This window comes from Orycteropus afer, unplaced genomic scaffold (genome assembly GCF_000298275.1).
Source record: "Orycteropus afer afer isolate SDZICR_OR568_19922 unplaced genomic scaffold, OryAfe1.0 scaffold00182, whole genome shotgun sequence".
NCBI classification, from domain to species: Eukaryota; Metazoa; Chordata; class Mammalia; order Tubulidentata; family Orycteropodidae; genus Orycteropus; species Orycteropus afer.
In genome coordinates, this window is record NW_006921769.1 from 5,639,753 (window position 1) to 5,660,103 (window position 20,351).

The window sequence follows — 20,351 nt, forward strand, 5'->3', positions numbered from 1 at the left end:
CTATCTATGGTCATGGGTATATTCCTGTTCATCTACCCATACTGCTCTTCTTACCTGTCTATGTATCCACCTGTAGATGGGTAGATCTAAATATGTGTAAATCTAAACACTGTAGACTAGTGCTTGTTGTTACTGATAATGCAGTATTGTGTATGTAATAGCATTTGGCTCTGTTGTCTATACCTTTTGTGCACCTCTCTGTATCCTCCTTTTCCTTATTGTAATTGTGCTGGTCACACATTTTTGTTATATTTCCTTTCCCTTCACCCAAATCAACACGTGACTCTTAACTAGTCAGGAATTTCTCTCCTTTTCCCTCCAATCCCTGGTAACCAACAAAGTAAATTTCCTTCCCTGAGTAAACCTTTCCTTTATTTTTTATAATAACGGACTCATACAGTATTTCTCCTTCTATGATTGACTTATTTCACTCAGTGTAATGTCCTCCAAGTTCAGCCACACTATGATGTGATTTGTGGATTCTTCATTATTCTTTAATGTTGCATAGTATTCTGTTATGCATATGTACCATAGTGTGGTTATCCATTCATCTACTGACAGGCACTTAGGTTGTTTCCATCTCTTTGCTACAGTGAATAGTGCTGCGAAGAACATGGATGTACACTGATGTCCCGATCTCACCCATTTAGGAAATATTCATAACAGTGGAATTGTTGAATCAAATGGTATTTCCATTTCTAAATTTTTAAGGAAGCACCATACTGTTTTCCACAGTGGTTGTACCATAAGTAATGCTATTCTTGTTCCTTTCACACAGAGAGAATTTTTAGAAGAGCTGAGGGTCTGGGAATGTTACAGAGTTTCTGCATAACATATAGGAATTTTATCCTTTGAATAAGAAAATAAAACTCAGGAAACAGAAAACATGTATCTTTTAAAAATTGATTTGATATTAATTATGTATTTTGAGTTATGGTTTTACATTTTATATCAAATCAAACCACTTCTTTTCCTGTTTTTTAAAAATGATACATTCAGAGAGTCAGGGCACTTAGAATAAAAAGTAAACAAAGCAAGCTGGAGACCTAAGTAGAGTCAAGAACAACATCTTCAAGGACAAGTGTGTCCACTTAACAACACAAACTTTTGCTGGTTTTCAATGGCTCTTCTCATATTTAATGTTTCAAATATGGCTGGTTCAGCAGACCAGCTTTTCAAGACAACAGCTAGTACAGCCCAAAGTATACCCAGTGTTGCCACTTCCATGATACCAGTTAGGATTCACAGAGTTTGTGCAAAAGATTAAGAAAACCCAACTGTGATGCTCAACATCGAAAGGGTCCATCTGCTAACCCTGTACCGATCCAGGCTTCATAAGGTCAGATTTCATTAGGCAACAGAGCAGTTCGCTCCTCCTCTGTGGTGAGAACGCCTTGAGGTATAGATCTACATTGAATGAAAGAAGAGAAGAACTTAGTATCTCTCATCTTAAAAAATACCCAACACCTACATCTCCACCCAAATATTTACACAAAGGTGTCTGCCAAATGATAACAGTGAGTGCCCAGAAATCTGCTGACTAGAGGAATGGATGCTATTAACATTTTTTTTTTCTACTTCCATAGTAGGAGAAAAAAAAAAAAAAAACCCAAGAGCTGATCATACCTTCCTTCCCTTGAGTGTTCCAGTAGATAATATAGGCCCATTGCTAAACCCTTTAACAAAATTAAAGGTATCGGTTAATGTAAATTCTGTATGGTAAGTTTCTCTACAAATATAAGGAAAATTAAAATAAAAGACTGATTACTCACACTTGTCAGAGGTAACAGACCTTGTATAGCTGCTGCCCATTCAAAACCAATCTTTTCATACAGAAATCCACCCAGTGTAGGTCCTAAAAAAGCACTAACAAAGAAAAGAAGAGTGCACAAAAAAGAATTACTTCTTTAAAGAAAAAAATATATACTTTATTGAAATATGTACAGTAAAATACACAAAACTAAAGTGACATGGGTCAATGCTTTTTTTTTTTTTCCCCCCCAGTGCTGCCTCCCCTTCCCTCCCACCCCTGGTAAAAAAGAATTACTTCTTAAAAGCTATATAATTCTTCAACCATAAGTCTTCATTAAACTGGAACTATAAGTACTACAGAAAAAATCCAGTGTCTAAGCAAAAGGAAAATATTCTACCTGTTAATAAGCTTAAAATTTTAAAACAATTCTAAAATTATAATTGCTGCTGAGAAATCGGTACCTTATATGAAAGATGACATGCCTTCAAATGAATCTTTATATTGTTCTCTTTACTCTTCCCTATATGAAATAGGCACATAACAACAACAACAACAACATATGAAATAGTTTCTTCTATTCAGCATTTACAGTTAAAAATAACTTAATTCAATACATATTCATTAAAGATATACAACATTGCCAGCATGGAGGCTCTGGGTGTTGAGAACAGTTAAGTGCTCGAATACTAGGCAAAAAGTTGGCAGTTTGAACTCATCCAGAGGTGCCTCAGAAGTCAGGCCTGGTGATCTGCTTCCAAAAGGTCACAGGCTTGAAAACCCTATGGACTGCAATCCTGTGCACACACAGGGTCACCGGAGTCAGAATCGACTCAGTGGCTACCAACAACAACATTGCCAGCAGACAGTTAACCCTCTAGTATAAAAAAGGAAAAACCTAACTCACTGCCGTCAAGTCATTTCCGCTTCACAGCGACCCCTCCTTGGGTTTGCGAGGCAGTATCTCTCCAGAAGTAGATTTACCAACCTTCCTTCTGAGGAGCGACTGGTGGCTTTGAACCACCAGCTTTCTGGTTAGCAGTCAAATATCTTAGGCACTATGCCACCAGAGCTCCCTTAAAACCATGGTTAGATACCATAAAGTAGGTGGCAATGCCTTAACCTTATGCATGTTGTAAGGCCCAAGGGCCTCTTCCATTCTTGTCAAGGGGCATGCTAACCTTCTCTCCTTTAAAAAACCAAACGCACTGCCATCAAGTCAATTCTGACTTGGGTTTCCAAGGCTGTAAATCTTTATGGAAGCAGACTGCCTCATCTTTCGTCTGCAGAGTGGATGGTGAGTTCAAACCACTGACCTTTTGGTTAGCAGCCAAATGCCTCAACCAATACACCATCAGAGCTCCTTTCTGGTAGAGGGTGAAAAATAAGTGAATGGATGAATAAGTAAATCAATCTGAGAGATGTTCCTGCTGAAAGAACTTAAAAGTATCATTTAAGATAATGCAAAAGAGATCATTTTGATTAGATGTTAAAACTACTGTTTAATGACAGATTTTGGAGTCAGAGGGTGTGGCTTAGAATTCTGGCTCTGCTCTCACTGACCTCTCTGGGCAGTTCATCTGATCTCTCAGCTCCTCAAGTTTTTTTGTCTGTAAAATGGGAATAGTCCTTTCCGTTTTGCAGGTTTGAATGAATGAAATTCAAAACCACTCACCCAACTGACCACATTGCACCAAAGAGACCTGACACGAGTCCCAAAGTACTCAATCCCTCTTCAAATCCATTTTCACTGTAAAAGAGAATGTTTCCATTATTAAAAGGGAAACCTGTGTGAAAGAAAAGAATGTTGTATGATAAATAAATGAAGATAAAGCAGGGGTGGTTTGGACAAAGGTAACAGCAGAAACGCTGTTCTAAGATAAAAAGCTCAGCTAACGTCAAGGACTTGTCATACTGTATTTATGCTTTGATTCTAAAAACAATTTGATTGCATGTGTAAGACAGATCCAAATCCAGGTATAGAGATTCACAGAGGCAGTGCCTTCTTCCTACGAGGTTCACTGGACACTGTCCCGCTAGAGATCCTCTACCTCCTCAAGCTGAATTTGTTAAGTTCTTCATCATGATGTCGTATTAAACAAAACACTGACGGGCAAACGACAGGCACCTGGTCACTGTACATGTCTTCATGGATCTTCTCCAGGAGACAGGAACAATGCTGAAGCCTTTCCATTTTGCTTTGGTTTTTAAAGATTCTATATACACCAATTCATAAGACAAGCCAAGCATCTATTCACAGCTCACTTTACCTATTACTGTATTTACCTATGACTGCATTGTATGAAGTCCTAAAGATTTAATGTGAAGAAGGAAAAATATCTTCTAGAATGTCTTCCCTACAAAACTGAGAAATTCAAAAGCCTGTGATGCTCACTGTTATTCACAAGACAGCTCTTTAGGTAACAGAAATAACTTACTATGCACAACTGAGAATCTCCGGGAAAGTCGGAATTACACTCATCCCAGCAGAGATGCCGTTTATAACCAATACCAGCACCAGCAGCCAGAGCTGACTGCAGAAGAGTTGTGAAAGAAGAAAAATAAAAAGATTAGCATTTTAATAAACATAAAAGCTTAACGCTAAATAGAGCAGGATCCTAGAGAAGTTAGTTTCACTGATTACCTAACTGGCCTCTCTTCCTCAGAGAGCCCCTGTGTGGTGCCAACGGTTAACAGCTGAGCTTCCAGCCCAAGCTTTAGAGGTCCATCCACCCCGATGTTTCTCAGAAGAAAGGCCTGGTGATCTACTTCAAAAAAATCAGCCACTGAAAACCCTGAGGAGCATAGTTTACTCTGAAACATCTGAAGTTGTCACTGAGTTGGAGTTCACTCGGTGGCAACCGGCACTGGTTCTCTTCTTGATACGTTAACAGATATGCAGCCCTGATGCGACATATGTGATAACGACATTCAAGGGTGTGTGTTTTCAGTAATCAGGAAGACTTTTATATTCTTTATAGTCCTCATTACCATCTGATCCCATTTTATCCAGTTATAGCATCTTTAAGTTCCTTATATTTTTAGGGAAAATCACATCCTTCCTTCTTTTCACCAAACAAAATCCTTTCAAATGGGTTAAAATGGCAGTACCAATGCTGTTCCTTCCATTGATTGGGACTTGATATTCAAGTCATTGAAAAATAGATTAAAATTTGAATGGAAGGAAAAGGTAAAGGGGTTATTTTACCTACATGTCTTTACATACATTTGGTCCTTGCAGCAACCCTGGATGTAAGTATTATTATCAACTCCTTTTGTGGCTAAGAAAATGGAGGCTCTTGGAAATTAAGCAATTTGTTCCAATAGCTACTAACTCTGGATGACTCCTGAGATCTCTTTTCTTTCCATGATATCATGCTTTACCCCAGGGGCATCTGAGAAAGTCTAAGGAGCTTACTTTATTCTAGTAAATGAATTATAATAAACAAGCTTTAGTGAACACCTGGAGCTCTGGTGGCTCAGTGCCTAAGATATTTGACTGCTAATCAGAAAGCTGGAGGTTCAAACCCACCAGCCACTCTGTGGAAGGAAAATGGGGCAATCTACTTCCACGAAGAGTTACCGCCTCAGAAACCCAAAGGGGGTCACTGTGAGTCAGAATCAACTTGATGGCAGTGAGCAAACACCTACTGCATGCTAAGGATAGCATCAAGAAAAAAAAAAAAGGATAGCATCAAGAAAAAAAAAAAATTGGTTCCTGCCTCAGGGACTGAGGAGGAAGAATAGGGGAAAAAAAAATATGTGTGTGTGTGTGTGTGTGTGTGTATGAAGAATGATCAACTAAAGGTAGGTAGCAACATATGCTGTTTTTTGGAAAAAAACTACCAACATGAAATTGAAACACAGAATAAGCATCTTTCTCATTTGATTCAGATTTTATGCATTGCTGTTTGCTTGTACCACTGCTGGCTTCTGATAAGGGACAATACTGTCAGTCTCACAAACAGTTCAATATACTCCTAAATGAAGGTGATATTTAGCATTATGGCTCACAATACTAAGCCATACCAGCGTGACACCAAAGTTTTTTTAAAATAATTCTTAATGCTATTTGTCCAAATATACAGAGAAAGGAAAGAAATTACCTTTTGACGTACAAGACTGGGACAGGTCCTAAGAGCATGTAGCACCCTGCTGTGATGAAATTTCCAAAAACCAGAAACCATTTCCTCAGATGCTGGTAAAGAGAAACAAGAGCCCAAAGAAATTTTTAAAAATAACAACTGTCCTTTGCAAAAGAATATAAAAAATCATTAAAGAACACAAGCTGTGCTATTCAAAACCCCTTGAAGAAAATAAACTACATTTGAGAGAAAAGAAGTGGATGGTAAACTCCAAGGTAGTGACAGAGCAGTGTGGTATTAACGATCACACTCACTGCCATCTATGAGTAGATTCTGACTCACAGTGACCTCCACTGCGTTTCAGAGGCTGTAAATGTTTACAGAAGCAGACTGCTTCATCTTTCTTCCTCAGAGCAGCCAGTGGGTCTGAACCGCCAACCTCTTGGTTAGCAGCCAAATGCTTTAAGGACTATACCACCAGAGCTCCTAACTACTATACAAAAAGAGGTAAGTGAGCAAAGGAGAAGAACTCCTTAGAAAAGAGGAGTATTTATTGCAGATTTTTCACATGATGAACTATTTAAAATTTAAACACCAAATTCCCATTAGAAACCTACCAAGTAGGTCCAACTGCTAGACAACTCACATTATTAGTAAAATCATTCCTTTTAAACTATTTGAATGCAGGCTAAAAATCATGGAGGTATAGTCACTGCTCAGTTATAGATGACTATGTCTTAAAGCCAATTTCCAAACACTGTTAAGACATTTACTTTTGGCCACATGGAATTACTAAGCAGTCTCCATGAAATTCAGGTGTTGTTAAATGTATATGGAAATCGAATGAAAAATAAGCAGCAAAGCCATAACAGTTTGAGATGGGGCTAGCAGTACTAGTTCTGTATACTAGTCATGCAGATCTAATGATTTAGACATCGAGACCTAATGGTTTAGTTAAAGGAGAAGAGAAAGGCTTTTCTATCAGGACAGCTATGGATATAGGATATAGTATTGTTGTTATGTGCCGTCAAGTCGCACCCGACTCATAGCGACCCCTCCTTGGGTTTCCGAGGCAGTATCACTACAGAAGTAGATTGCCCTATCTTCCTTCCGAGGAGTGGCTGGTGGGTGTGAACCGCCAGCCTTCTGGTTAGCAGTCAAGTGTTTTAGGCACTATGCTACCAGAGCTCCCAGGAGATAGGGTAGCTATGGAATAATCAAAGGCACTCTGGTGGTGCAGGGGTTAATGCATTCAGCTGCTAACCAAAAGATCCATGGTTTGAACTCAGTATCTGCTCCATGGAAGAAAGATGAGGCAGTCTGCTTCTGTAAAGATTTACAGGCTTGAAACCCTGACAGTGCAGTTCTTCTCTATCCTTTCATGGGGTCAGAAGTGACACGGTAGCAGTGGGTTTTGTTTGGTTTTATGGGATATCAAAGAAGCCCTGGTGGTGCAGTCATTAAGCACGTGGCTGCCGACTGAAAGGTCAGTGGGTGGGACCACTCGCTGCTCTTCTCTGGGAGAAAGATGGGGCGGTCTGCGCTTACAAAGATTACAGCCTCAAAACCTTATGGGGCAGTTCTCCTCTGTTGTGCACGGTCATTATGAGTTGGAATCGACTTAAGGGCAATGGGTTTTATGGATAATCAATGCAGATTTACACGGCCAATCCTTTGACTCCCACAGAAAGCCTATGTTACCTCCAAAAGCAAATCTCTCACCATGATCCATTTCCCTAATAACATCTTTGAGTTGGTTAAGTTTGTGTTTCAACTTGGCTAGGCCTGGTTGAGTGGTTGACCAGCTGGATGACTATTCCCCATGATAAGACAGGTAATCAACTCCATGGTGGACTCTACTGTGAGCAGCTGAGTAGCTGCCTTTGGGATGTGGTCTGCTTCCTGTATATAAGAAATAACTTTGGGAATGGTCTCTAGCTTATGGCACACTTGAACCCTGCATGTAGCCGAGTCGTTATTCAGCAGCCTGCCATGCTCTACTGACCTTGGGACTTTCAAAGGACTCGAATTAACAGCCTGCTGTGTGGTTTGATAACATTAGGACTGTGCCATTTTCTTTGTCGACCTTGGACTTGTCAGCCTCAGCAGCCAGTAGCTGCCTGAGTGAAGAGATGCCTCCAGCTTCAGTGGGCCAGGAGCAAGAGGCAGAGCTGAAGCCCAAGGTCGAGGGGCTTTCACAGAGCCTGGCACTTTGAACTCGGACTTAAAGCCTCCAAACTGTAAGAGAACAAACTCCTGTTTGTTCAAGAATCCCGTTTGTGGTATATTCTTGTCAGAGCGGTACTAGGTAACCAGAACAGTCTCTGTCCTAATTTTAAGATCAATGCCATTTTTTCTCCTTAAAATCTACATCAAGGGTACTTTTTCCTTTAGAAAGTCTAATCCAATAGTTTTTTTGGCACATTTTAGCATAAGACTCCTCTTTCCCCAAATGAAGCAGTTATAAGAGTGAATTTCCTCAGGATGAGGAATCCCCAGAACCCCCAGTCACTCCAATAATATGTCCTTTCTAATTAATGGGCCCATAGAGTTTTGGAGGTACAGTTGAAAACCACTGGTCTAAACATATAAAAACCATTCTTAAATATAAATGAAATATACATACTGGCATTTTATCACTTAGTAGACCAAGCAGTGGTGAAGAAATAGAATAGGAGAGTGCCAAACCCAGGAATACTAGTCCCACATATCCAGCTGGCAAATGAAACTGTAAAAGAAATTCTGAATTAAATTATGTGGTTAAGTCATTTTGAAAATAAATATTCACCTTTATTTTTTTCACATTCTATTTTTGTTAGAAGAGTATAGATAACACAATTGGTCATTTCCACATTTTTTCACACATATAATTCAGTGAGACCAATCACATCAATCACATTGTGCAGACTGCCAGTATCCATTGCCAAAATTCTCCATCACCATAGAAATCTATTTTTCTTGCTACCATTTCTCCAGTACTTGTGATTTACCATGAATCTATTAATAACAATCACCATTCTTCCTCTTTTGTCTTGCTTTTATAAATGGTGTTTATGTGAAAAATTAAACAAGAACAACAACAAAAAAAACCTAACCAGAGGTCAGAAGATCTAGATTCTTTGCTTTGTACATTTACATTAAACGTGTAATTTTGTGACTCTAAGTCATAATCGTTTATGTGTAAACCAGTGCTTCTCAACCTTTGTTGTTGTGTCCCCTCAAGTAGACTTTGACTCCTAACAACCCTACAGGGCAGAGCTGCCCCACAGGGTTTCCCATCTTTCCCAGAGTACACCATCAGGTCTTTTTTCCTGTGGAAGCACTGAAGTTGTGTTCCAACCACTCACCTTTCTGGTTAGCAGCCAACAGCCTAACCATTGTACCACCAGAGCTCTTTTTTCAACCTTTAGTGAGCATACAAACCACCTGGAGAGCTTGTTAACAGAGGTTCTTAGACTTTAGCCCCAGAGTTTTGGATTCAGAAGGTCTGGGATGGGCCAAAAGAATTTGCATTTCTAACAAGCTCCATCCACAGTGATGCTCACAGCTCTCAGGCAGCACTTTGAGTGTCACTGGTGTAAAACACTGATTTTTCAAAATCTATCTATGTATCTCAGTGGATATAATATTGAATTGAAGAATTAGATGGCATACATTCTAAAGGCTATTAAACTACCACATATTGGAAATCAGTATGACACGTCCTTAAAAAGTTAGAGATACTCTATGATCCAGCAATCCTAGGTATATATCCTGCAGAGGTGAAAGCCATGACATGAATGGATATATGCATACCCATTGCAATAATCATTGCAGCACTTTTCACATTGGCAAGATGGAAACAACCTAAATGCCCATTCATGGATGAATGGATAAACAAACGATAGTACATACACGCAATGGAATACCATACAAATGTTAAAGAATAACACTGAATCTGTGGAATATCTTTTAACATGGATGAACCTAAAGGGCATTATGCTGAGTGAAATTAGTCAATCACAGAAGGACAGATACTGTCTGAGACCACTGTTATAAAAAGTTAAGAAAAAGTTTTCACAGAGAAAGAAATATTCTTTGCTGGTTACCAGGGGTGGGAGGAAAGGGAAGGGTAAACCACTAACTCAAAACAACCACTAATTAGAGGATCCAAACACCAAAAAAACAAACTCACTGCCATTGAATCAATTCCAACTCATAGTGACCCCCTTTGGGTTTCTGAAGTGCTAAGTCTTTACAGAAATAGATTGTCCAGTCTTCTTTCCACGGAGTGGCTGGTGGATTTGAACCACCAACCTTCTGCAGTCAAATGCCTTAAGCACTATTAATGCGGGTGAAGAAGAAGGTAATATAAGGGGCGGTCAGTACAAGATGATCAAGGTAAAGGAAGATGTATGGAGGAGTACAGGAGTTAAAGACAACAAAGGTAAATAACAAAAATAAAAATAATCTCTGAGAAGATAGACAGACATGCAGGGTGAATAGGTGTAGGAAGGAGAATGGGACTGTACTATGAATATACATAGATTTGAAAAAGGTTATTTCTCCATATATACTGATGTATGCTGCAAACATGCCCACAAATACAGCAGAGTCTACAGGTGCCAATTGTGAAAACTCCTTGGCCATAACAAAAAACCTTGAAGGAATGAGTTGCTGGCCCTCGTGGCTCAGAACCACAGTCTTGAGGGACATAAAGGTCAATTGGTACAACAAAGTCCACAAAGATGTTCTGGGTTCTACTTTGGTGAGTAGAGACTAGGGTCTTACAAGCTTGTGAGAGGCCACCTAAAGTGCCATTATTGGTCTCTCTCTATCTGGGGTAAAGAAGATTGAGGAGAATCAAAGACACGTGGAAAGAACTGGTCCAGAGAACCATGTGAACCTCAGTCTCCATGATCCTCAGATCAGAAGAGCGGGATGATGCTCAGCTACCACTACCAGCAACTCTGAAAGGGGTCACTTTGGAAGGTCCTGGATAAACTGGAAGTAAAAATGTGGAACAAAACACAAAATCATAAAAAAGACTAGTTTACTGGTTGGGCAGAGATTGGTAGAACCCCTGAGACAATGGCCCTTAGTCACCCTTTGGACTTGGAACTGAACTCATCCCCATAAGCTCCATTTCAGGCAAGCAGTAGAGAGGTGTACAAGGTGAATAGGAGCTCTGGTAGCATAGTGCCTAAGGCACTTGACTGCTAACCAGAAGGCTGGCAGTTCAAACCCACTAGCCACTCCTCAGAAGGAAGATTGGGCAATCTACTTCCATAGTGACACCGCCTCAGAAAACCAAGGAGGGTTCACTATGAGTCAGGGCTGACTCCACAGCACATAACAACAACAACAAGGCAAATAATAACCCTAGGGAAATAGGCATTCATTACAACAATCAACAATTCATGATCAAGGGGACAGTATTTACTCAACGAGAGTTCAGAAGTTAGGAAAGGTTGGGAAAGAGGGAGAAGAGGAGAAAAGAAACACAGGGAAGAAGTAGGGTGAGTGATGTTATATTGAGGGCATTGCAATCAGTGACATGAAACAAAATATGTATGAATTGTTGAAACAAAATTGTTTGCTTTGTAAACTTTCACCCAAATCACACACACAAAAAAGCAAAACCACCACATAATTTTGATACTGTTACCATTATCAGCATATCAGTATCTCTTTCTGTATCTGATTCATTTGCATCTTCCTTAACTTCCTCTATTACACCCACGTTGTTGTTGTGAGTTGCCCAACTCATGGCAACCCCGTGTGTACAGAGTAGAACTGTACTCCACAAGGTTTTCAAAGCTGTGATTTTTTTGGAAGCAGACTGGAAGTCCTTCCTTCTCAGGCACCTCTGGGTTCATAGATATTTTTGTGTTTGAACCACCAACCTTTTTGCTAATTTTCAAGCCCTTAACCATTTGTGTTACCCAGGACTCCAAATTCTACCTGTAAGATTTATTTATGAGTGAGTATATAATTTGAAGATTAAAGACTACAGCCTCAAGTATGGATTACATCTCAACATAAAAATCCTCACAACTAGACTAATAAGCAACATCAGGATAAATGGAGAAAAGATGGAAGTTGTCAAGGATTTCATTTTACTTGGATCCACAATCAACAGCTACGAAAGTAGCAGTCAAGAAATCAGACGACGTATTGCATTGGGCAAATCTGCTCCAAAGGACCTCTTTAAAGTGTTTAAGAACAAAGCTGTCACTCTTTGTGCACTTGACCCAAACCCTGGTATTTTTAATCACCTCATATGCATGTGAAAACTGAACAATGAATAAGGAAGACCACAGAAAAACTGATGCATTTGAATTGTGGTGTTGTCAAAGAATACTGAATGTACCACTGTGGTAGTGAAAGTATACGTCAACTTAGTTGGGCCTGGTTTTGAGTGGCTGGGCAGCTGGATGCAGTGATTCCCCACAATGAGACTGGTAATCAACCCCATGGTGGATCCTGCTATGAGCAGCTGAGTAGCTGCCTTAGGGCTGTGGTCTGCTTCCAGTAGATAAGAAGCAGCTTTGAGAATGGTCTCTGAAGAGCTTTTTGACACATCCGGATCCTGCATTTGGCCGAGTCTTCATTTCAGTGGCATGCCATGTTGTCTGCCAATCTTGGGACTCTTTTTGGACTTGAACTAGTGGCCTGCTGTGTTGTTTGCTAATCTTCAGACTGTGCCATTTTACTTGTCGACCTTGGATTTGTCAGCCTCAGCAGCTAGCAGCTGCCTGAGTTAAGAGACGCCTACAGCTCCACTGGGTCAGGAGCAAGAGGCAGAGCTGAAGCCCAAGGTTGAGGGGCCTTCACCCAGCCCCTAGAGCTGGCACTTTGAACTTGGACTTCTAGCCTCCTAAACTATAAGAGAATAAACCCCTGTTTATCAAAGCCAACCCTTGTGGTATTTTCTGTTAGAGCAGCACTAGAGAACCAGAATAAGCATGGACTGCTAGAGGAACAAACAACTCTGTCCTGGTGGAAATACAGCCAGAATGCTCCTTAAAAGCAAGAATGGCCAGACTTCATTGGCTTTGGCCATGTTGCCATAAGAGATCAGTCCCTGGAGAGGGATATCATATTGGGTAAAGTAGAGGGTCAGTGAAAAAGGGGAACACCCTCAACAAGATGGACTGACACAGTGGCTGCAGTGATGGGCTCAAGTATGGCGAGAATTGTGAGGATGGCACACGGCTGAGGAGTGGTCTCATTCTAATGCACACACAGGGGTTGTGAGTTGAAAATGACTTGACAGCACCTAACAACCACAACATGTGATTTCAGAGTTTTTATGAGAAATATTAACTGATGCTAAGAAATCAAAAGGAGCTCTGGTAGCATAGTGGCTAAGGCACTTGACTGCTAACCAGAAGGCTGGCAGTTCAAACCCACCAGCCACTCCTCGGAAGGAAGATGGAGCAATCTACTTCCATAGTGATACTGCCTCGGAAACCCAAGGAGAGGTCACTATGAGTCAGGTCCGACTTGACGGCACATAACAACAACAACATTTATATATATCTCAGAAATGTCTTCTTCTGATTTCACAACTGGAAGGAGATAGGAGGGAAGAGTCCTAATCTAAAAGACTGGGCAACCAATGATTGTAAAGCAAACGGCCAATTAAAACAACTGATGAGATCAAGGTAACTGATAAGATCTAGTGAATAAGGGCAACAACAATTGGGTTCAAAAACTGTGAGGAATCTAAATTTCTAAAGATTTCTTATAAGTCGTACATGATCAACATGTGTTTGCTGAAGATTGGTAACAGACTTTTTTCCATTGTTTATACTTAATTTCTTAACAGCCCAAACATGAGATACCTGGTTGATGACGTGAATGAAATGGATCACCATTTTTCTTATGTGCTATCTTCTGGACGCTCACAGGTTAAGCATAACATTATATTATTATCTAAACCTTGTGCTAGGCACTAACATTACAATTCCTAACATTAATTTCAAGTCTTTAGTGACTTTAAAGGGTAGTGTAAAATGATAAGAAAAATTGCCCTTATATAAGATGGTAAGTCAATGTTCAGAAACTATTTGATGCCACCATATCAGAAATTTGGTTGAATTTTAAATGTAGGTAACTATTTTAATTACAGTGCCTCAAATAAAGTCAGTGTCGGCTGATGTTAGTACATTTTTGATTCCTTAAATACCTATTAATTTTCCAGTATAGTTAACTACTAGACTTAGCCATGAACTTTATTATATCTAATCCTTTTCAAAAATACCTAAGAACTAATTTCCATGGCATCAATCTTCTAGAAACCAATATTTATTTTCAGCACTAATCATCAGATTATACCTAGTATTTAAAAAGTAAATGGATCTATTAATGAAGGACATCTGCCATTAGATGAGGCATAGAGTACTTCAAACACTTCACTGAAATTCAAACAAATAGAGGAAAAGTCTCATTGGGAGCAGCATAAATGGTGGCTGAGCCAGACCTACAATCACACCAGCAAGAAGGAGGCCAAAGTTTTGGCTACTTAGAAGAAAGTCCCTCGCGTTTGTACTGAATTAGATCCCTAGTTCATAGGGACGCCTCTGAGCAAAGGCACGGGCTATCTCGGTATATAATTCCCATTCTGCCTTCTCCTCAGTCTCAGAGGTCCTTCCACAAATCAGGGCCTGAGAGCATGCAATCATGCCCACCTGCTACATCACGGAGCCCTTTAGTCTACTTACCTTTTCCAAAACAAAGAGAGACAGAGTAGGGTCAAGGAAGCCAAAACCCGCACTGAGTGAATTGATGACAAAGGCTATAAGGGCGACCTTGGGTAAAGTGATGAGTTTCCAGAATGAGTGTCCACCTGGATCAGCCTCTTTGGGGCAAAAAATGGAAAGAGAAGGAAAAAAAATCTTAATAATTAAAATCTCTTAACTTTCCAAATTAATATAAGTAAGACCTTCTTTATCCCATAAGCAAACTATTTGCATGTCTAAACTTTGCCTAAAATTGTATTATCATCTTCACTGGCAAATGTTATTTAAATCTGGAGCACACATTCAACTTTTTAAAAATTAATTTCTCAAATTTAAAGAGAACTAACTAGAGTTAGAGTGTGAAGGGAAGCTAGGGTCTTTGGTTATAGGTTATAATTTAGAAGCAAGTAAAGCCTTCCTCAAGGGAGACGCAGAGAACATGTAAAGTTTGATTTCATGCACAGGAAAGGCATCACCAAAAGCTGTACCAAGGCACCAGAAGCTGTCTGTGAGCCAAAGATCATGACTTAATCAAAAAACACAACACACTTGCTTCTGCTGGCAAAAAAAACAAAAACACTGGATTAAAAGGGGTGCTCTCGGAAGGCTGGGCAATCTACTTCCATAGTGATACTGCCTTGAAAAGCCAAGGAGGGGTCACTATGAGTCGGATATAACTCTACAGCAGTGAGTTTGGTTTGGTTTGGTTACTGAAAGATGTGTAACCACCTTTGACATTCAAAGTCAGGTTAGTGCCAACCTTACTTCCCACATTCCCCCAATAGCTACCCAACATATTCACGGTTTCAAGCATCAGTCATGGCTGTTTCCAAGCCTCCTGCCATATCGTATTATTTTTCCCTCGCCCATTTTCCAAATTCTATTCACTTTGTAAGATCTGGCTCTGGCTCTAAGTCTTCTGCAAAATTTACATTTCTCTGGTTTCCTACTGCATTTTGAGTCCATGCTGTTGTGGTTGCTGTTAGGTGCCACTGAGTCAGCTGACTCCTGGCAACGCTACTGTATACAACACGCCCGCTCCTGGGCCATCCTCATAATGGTTGCTATTTGAGCCCATCGTTGCAGCCACTGTGTTAATCCGTCTTGCTGAAGGGCTTTCTCTTTTTCGCTGACCCTCGACTTTACCAAATCTGTGTCCTTCTCCAGGGACTGGTCCCTCCTGATATGCCTAAAGTCCGTGAGATGAAGTCTCACCATCCTTGCTTCTAAGGAATATTCTGTCTGTATTTCTTCCAAGATAGATTTGTTTGTTCTTCTGGTAGTTCATGGCATATTTAATATTCTTCACCAATATCTTAATTTAAAGGAATCAATTCTTTGATCTTCCTAAGGCACTGTGCAGCTTTTGCTTGCATATGAGGTGACTGAAAACACCACAGCTTGGGTCAGGCACACCTTAGTCCTCAAAGTGACACCTTTGCTTTTGAACACTTTATAGAGGTCTTTTGCAGCACATTGCCCAATGCAATGTATTGTTTGTGGTGACTGCATGAGTGTTGGTTGTGGAAACAAGTAAAATGAAACCCTTGACAATCTGAGCATTTTCTCCATGTATCATGATGTTGCTTTTTTGTCCAGTTGTGAGGATTTTTGTTTTCTGTTGAGGTATAATCCATACTGAAGACTGTAGTCTTTAATCTTCAACAGTAAGTGCTTCAAGTCATCCTCACTTTCAGCAAGCAAGGCTATGTCATCTGCATATACCAGGTTGTTAATGAGTCTTCCTCCAATCTTGATGCTGCATTCTTCTTCATGGAGAATTTCAGCTTTTCAGATTCTCACTCAGATACAGATCGAATAAATATGGTGGAAGCGTAACAACCCTGATACACATCTTTCTAGTCTATACTACACAATTTAGCACCTAAATTACATTCCATTTTATGTTGCTTATCATTGTTAGATGACTAATTCATTTAATAAAAAAATATTTGCTAAGCCAGGCACAATGCCAGATGTAGGACATTGGAAAGTAAAGACAGACTCACACTGTCCTTGTGAGAAATTTCAAAAAGGAGTGGAAGAGCTTACACAGGGGTAGGAGGCTCCCTGTTTGATCACATTTAAGGATTACCTTAAGAAAAAAAAAGGAAGTACTCCACAGGAAAGGCTTTCTAGTCTAAACTGCGGCCTAAAGGATGAATTTGAGATAAACAAGTAAAGAAGAGAGGAAGAATAATCCAGGCATGTTATTCCAGAAATGACCTATTCAAAGCCTCAGAAATAAGTCCTGTATTTGTGAAAGAAGAAAAAGTTGGAGGACTGAGAATGGGGGGAGGGGGCATAGAGAAGGGGATACCAGGGTAATGGAAAGAGCTCTTACTGCAAAAGTATGTATTGATCAAATAAGCAGGACCTTGTAAAATATACTAAAATGTCTGAGTAATCACAAGGGATTTCAAGCAGGGGATGAGAATCTGACCTGTGGGTCAGAGATCTCTCTGCTGCCAGGTGGAGAATGGATATAGGAAGACCATCCAGGAGGCTACTGCAGTGTCCTGTAGGGGTTGTATCAGTGATCTGGGCCAGAGATAATACTGGCCAAGTTTTGATGTTGTTATGGATTGAATTCTGTCCCCAAAAAAGATATGTTGAAATCCCATCCCTGGTACCTATGAACGTGACTTTGTTTGGAAGTAGAGGGTTTGATTACATTACCTGTTGAGGTAATATAAAGTCACACCAGAGCAGGATGGGTTCTAATCCCACTGAGTGCTGTCTAAAAAAGAAGAGACACAGAGAAGCGGGATAGAGGAAGGATGCCACGTGATACAGCAGTGGCCGCCAAAGAGCGCCAAGCACCGCCAGAAGGTCAAAGAGGCACGAACAGGTTCTGTCTTAAGAATCAGAAGAAAGCAACACAACCAACACCCTGATCTATACTCTCAGGCTCCAGAATTGTGAGGCAAAGAATTTCTGTTGATTAAAGCCACCATTGTGTGGTATTTTGTTACGTAGCAGCCCTAGAAACCGAAGATAGAGGTGGAAGATTGGAGGGTCAAGATCGGCACTCATATGTCCTCATTTCTCCCATAGCACCCGGCAGAAAATTTTACTCAATAAATCCTTGTTGAATAATGATCAAGTATGAGCAAGATGGAGAAGCATGGTGGTGCAGTGGTTAAAGTGCTCAGCTGCTATCCTAAAGATCTGTGGTTCAAATTCACCAGCCACTCTGTGGAAGAAAGATGTGACAGTCTGTTTCCATAAAGCTTACAGCCTTGGAAACCATATGGGTCAGTTCTACTCTGTTTTAGGATAGCTATGAGTTGGAATCGACAATAATGGTTTTTTGTTGTTGTTGTTATTTATGGCTAGGTACAAAAAGTCACAAACTATAGTTCAACTATTTTAAGTGCTGCATTTAGACTTAGTCAAGGTATACGGTTAAAATGTTAAACCTTTGTGTACTAAAAAAAAAAAAAAAAAAACAACTTTGTGTAGTTTTCTAAATTATCAGCCAGCTGTGAACCAAATCTGAGCACAGTCCAACACGCTCCACTACAGACACAGCATGTAGTTGTACTTAGAAATAGGACAACTGCCACCATGTGGCTCAGTGTGGTAATGCACACAGGGAGATAATTCAGTGTGAGTTTTGAATTGGACATTCAAGATGATAATTAACTAGTTGTGTTGATTCTGATTCATGGGCACCCCATGTGCAGAATAGAAATGTGCTCCATAGGGTTTTTACAGTAGCTAGTTTTTTGGAATTAGATCACCAGGCCTTTCTTCTGTGGATATCTGGGAAAAGTGAGGCACCTATAAGATGTGGGGGGAAAAGTAACAAACTCACTGCCATTGAGTCGATTTGACTCATAGTGACCCCGCCTTGGGCTTCCTGGGCAGTATCTCTATGGAAGTAGATTGTCCAATCTTCCTTTCAAGGAGTGGCTGGTGGGTTTGAACGACCAGCCTTCTAGTTAGCAATCAAATGTCTTAGGCCCTACACCACCAGGGAAATGTGAGAGGCAGGAAAAAGCTGAGCACTGTGGTGCTACATCCTCAACATCTAGTCTGCGGAGTAAGAAAACTTAATATTAAGTTTAAATATTAAGTTTTAAAAGATGAGTAGGGGTTAGGTAGAGTGGGGGCAAAGGAAGGAGAAGATATTCCAGATCGTGGGGCCCTAAGCTTGACCAGTTCCTAACAGCTTTCAGAAAAGTCCTCATTTCATAAATGTAAGAATTTTAATAAGACACTTTGAGATACCATTACAGAAATATTTCTTTAGAGCAGTAGAAACGAGAAAAGTTGGTGACAAGGCAGATTAAAAAATGAGGGACAGTGAGGGACTAAAATGGACTCTTAGCCAGATTGTCTACAAGTCTAACAGGAGGGAAAGGAATGAGGGAGATTATCTGGAATAGGAAAATTCTGCCATTTTTGACAAAACAAAAGAAAATTTGTTTTTCTAATTTATTTGTTGTAATTATATTCCTAAAATAATATTTTAAAATTACCCCTTAAAGGCAACATCTTAATCTGTGTTTATTGCTTTATTGTTATTAACTTAAACCAAAAACCCAAACTCATTGGATCAAGTCGATTCTGACCCATAGTGACTCCCACTGGGTTTCCAGGGCTGCAGATCTTTATGGAAGCAAACTACCTCATCTTTCTTCCACATCCACAGAACAGCTGGTGGGTTTGACCCTTATGGTTAGCAGGCAAATGCCTTACCCACTACACTATCACAGCTCCCTGTTATTAACTTAAATGTTTTCAAAAAATACCATTTTTTTTCCATTCAGTCTCAATAAAAGACCCTTCAGTACAAAAACAGCAAATTTGTCATACTAATTTGTTTATAACAAGATGACTAACTAGAATGCTGTTAAGTTTGATAAAGATAACAGGGAAATTTTAATTGAGAAATAAGAGAAACAAAGAGCAAATAACTAGGTTGGAGGCAGTTGGAGGGGGCTGCAAGACAGACAGCAGGGAGGTGAGAGGATGAGGCCAGCAGGCCAGGCCTCAGGAATCAAAGATATTGAGGCCAGTCCAGCACCTGTCACATAAGTTCTAAGCACTATGGCCTCCCATTAACTAAATCATTGAGTATTAATATGCTCAGCTGCCGACAAAAAGGTTGGAGGTTCTAGTCTACCCAGAGGTACCTCAGAAGAAAGGCCTGGCGATCTACTTCGAAAAGATCAGCTACTGGAAACCCTATGAACACAATTCTACACTGACACACATGGGATCACCACAAGATGGCATCGACTGGGCGGCCACTGGCTTTTAGCAAACCCCTTCTCCTTATATGGTATGGTAGGTAGTACAACATATGCTACATAGGAATCTGATATCCCATTAAAGCTCCAGCTCTGTTGCCCTAGTAATCTGCTAAGGATAAAATGCCTACTGAGTTACTATGTAATATTGCTTATGATAAAAATAACCCCTGATTCCATAGGGACAGAAGGAACTAGAAAACCAAAAAAGCCAAACTCACTGCTGTGAGTTGATTTGACTTATAGCAACCCGTCTTTGGGTTTCTTAGGCAGAAACCTCTACAGAAGTAGATCGCCCAATTTTTCTTCCAAGGAGTGGCCAGTGGGTTTGAACCACCAGCCTTCTGGTTAGCAGTCAAATATTTTAAGCACTATGTCACTAAAGCTCATGAACTATAAATACCTGATGGACACTCCATGTTTTGTGCCTCACTAAGTGTGCTGAGTCTTGTAACATTTACAGGACATGAAGCTTTGAAGCCAGGGTAACTCCTGCTACTGCCTGATGTGGACACCTGGGCTGCGCTCA

General features: G+C 40.2%; 1 protein-coding gene and 1 non-coding gene across 2 annotated transcripts in view; both read right to left on the bottom strand.

Moving 5' to 3' along the window:
• Positions 1–1,340: 1,340 nt before the first annotated feature.
• SLC18B1 (solute carrier family 18 member B1) overlaps positions 1,341–20,351 on the bottom strand; it is a 51,157-nt gene continuing 32,146 nt past the window's right edge. The window contains exons 7-14 of the mRNA XM_007947399.1: positions 14,544–14,680; positions 8,462–8,563; positions 5,857–5,948; positions 4,189–4,284; positions 3,426–3,500; positions 1,773–1,866; positions 1,627–1,676; positions 1,341–1,407 (exon numbers count right to left, since the gene is read on the bottom strand). Coding sequence (XP_007945590.1) covers positions 1,341–1,407; positions 1,627–1,676; positions 1,773–1,866; positions 3,426–3,500; positions 4,189–4,284; positions 5,857–5,948; positions 8,462–8,563; positions 14,544–14,680 — 713 coding nt within the window. The remainder of the gene's footprint in view (positions 1,408–1,626; positions 1,677–1,772; positions 1,867–3,425; positions 3,501–4,188; positions 4,285–5,856; positions 5,949–8,461; positions 8,564–14,543; positions 14,681–20,351) is intronic.
• LOC122150610 lies at positions 2,828–2,953 on the bottom strand. The gene has a single exon (XR_006163764.1). It is a non-coding gene; the product is annotated as a U6atac minor spliceosomal RNA (small nuclear RNA).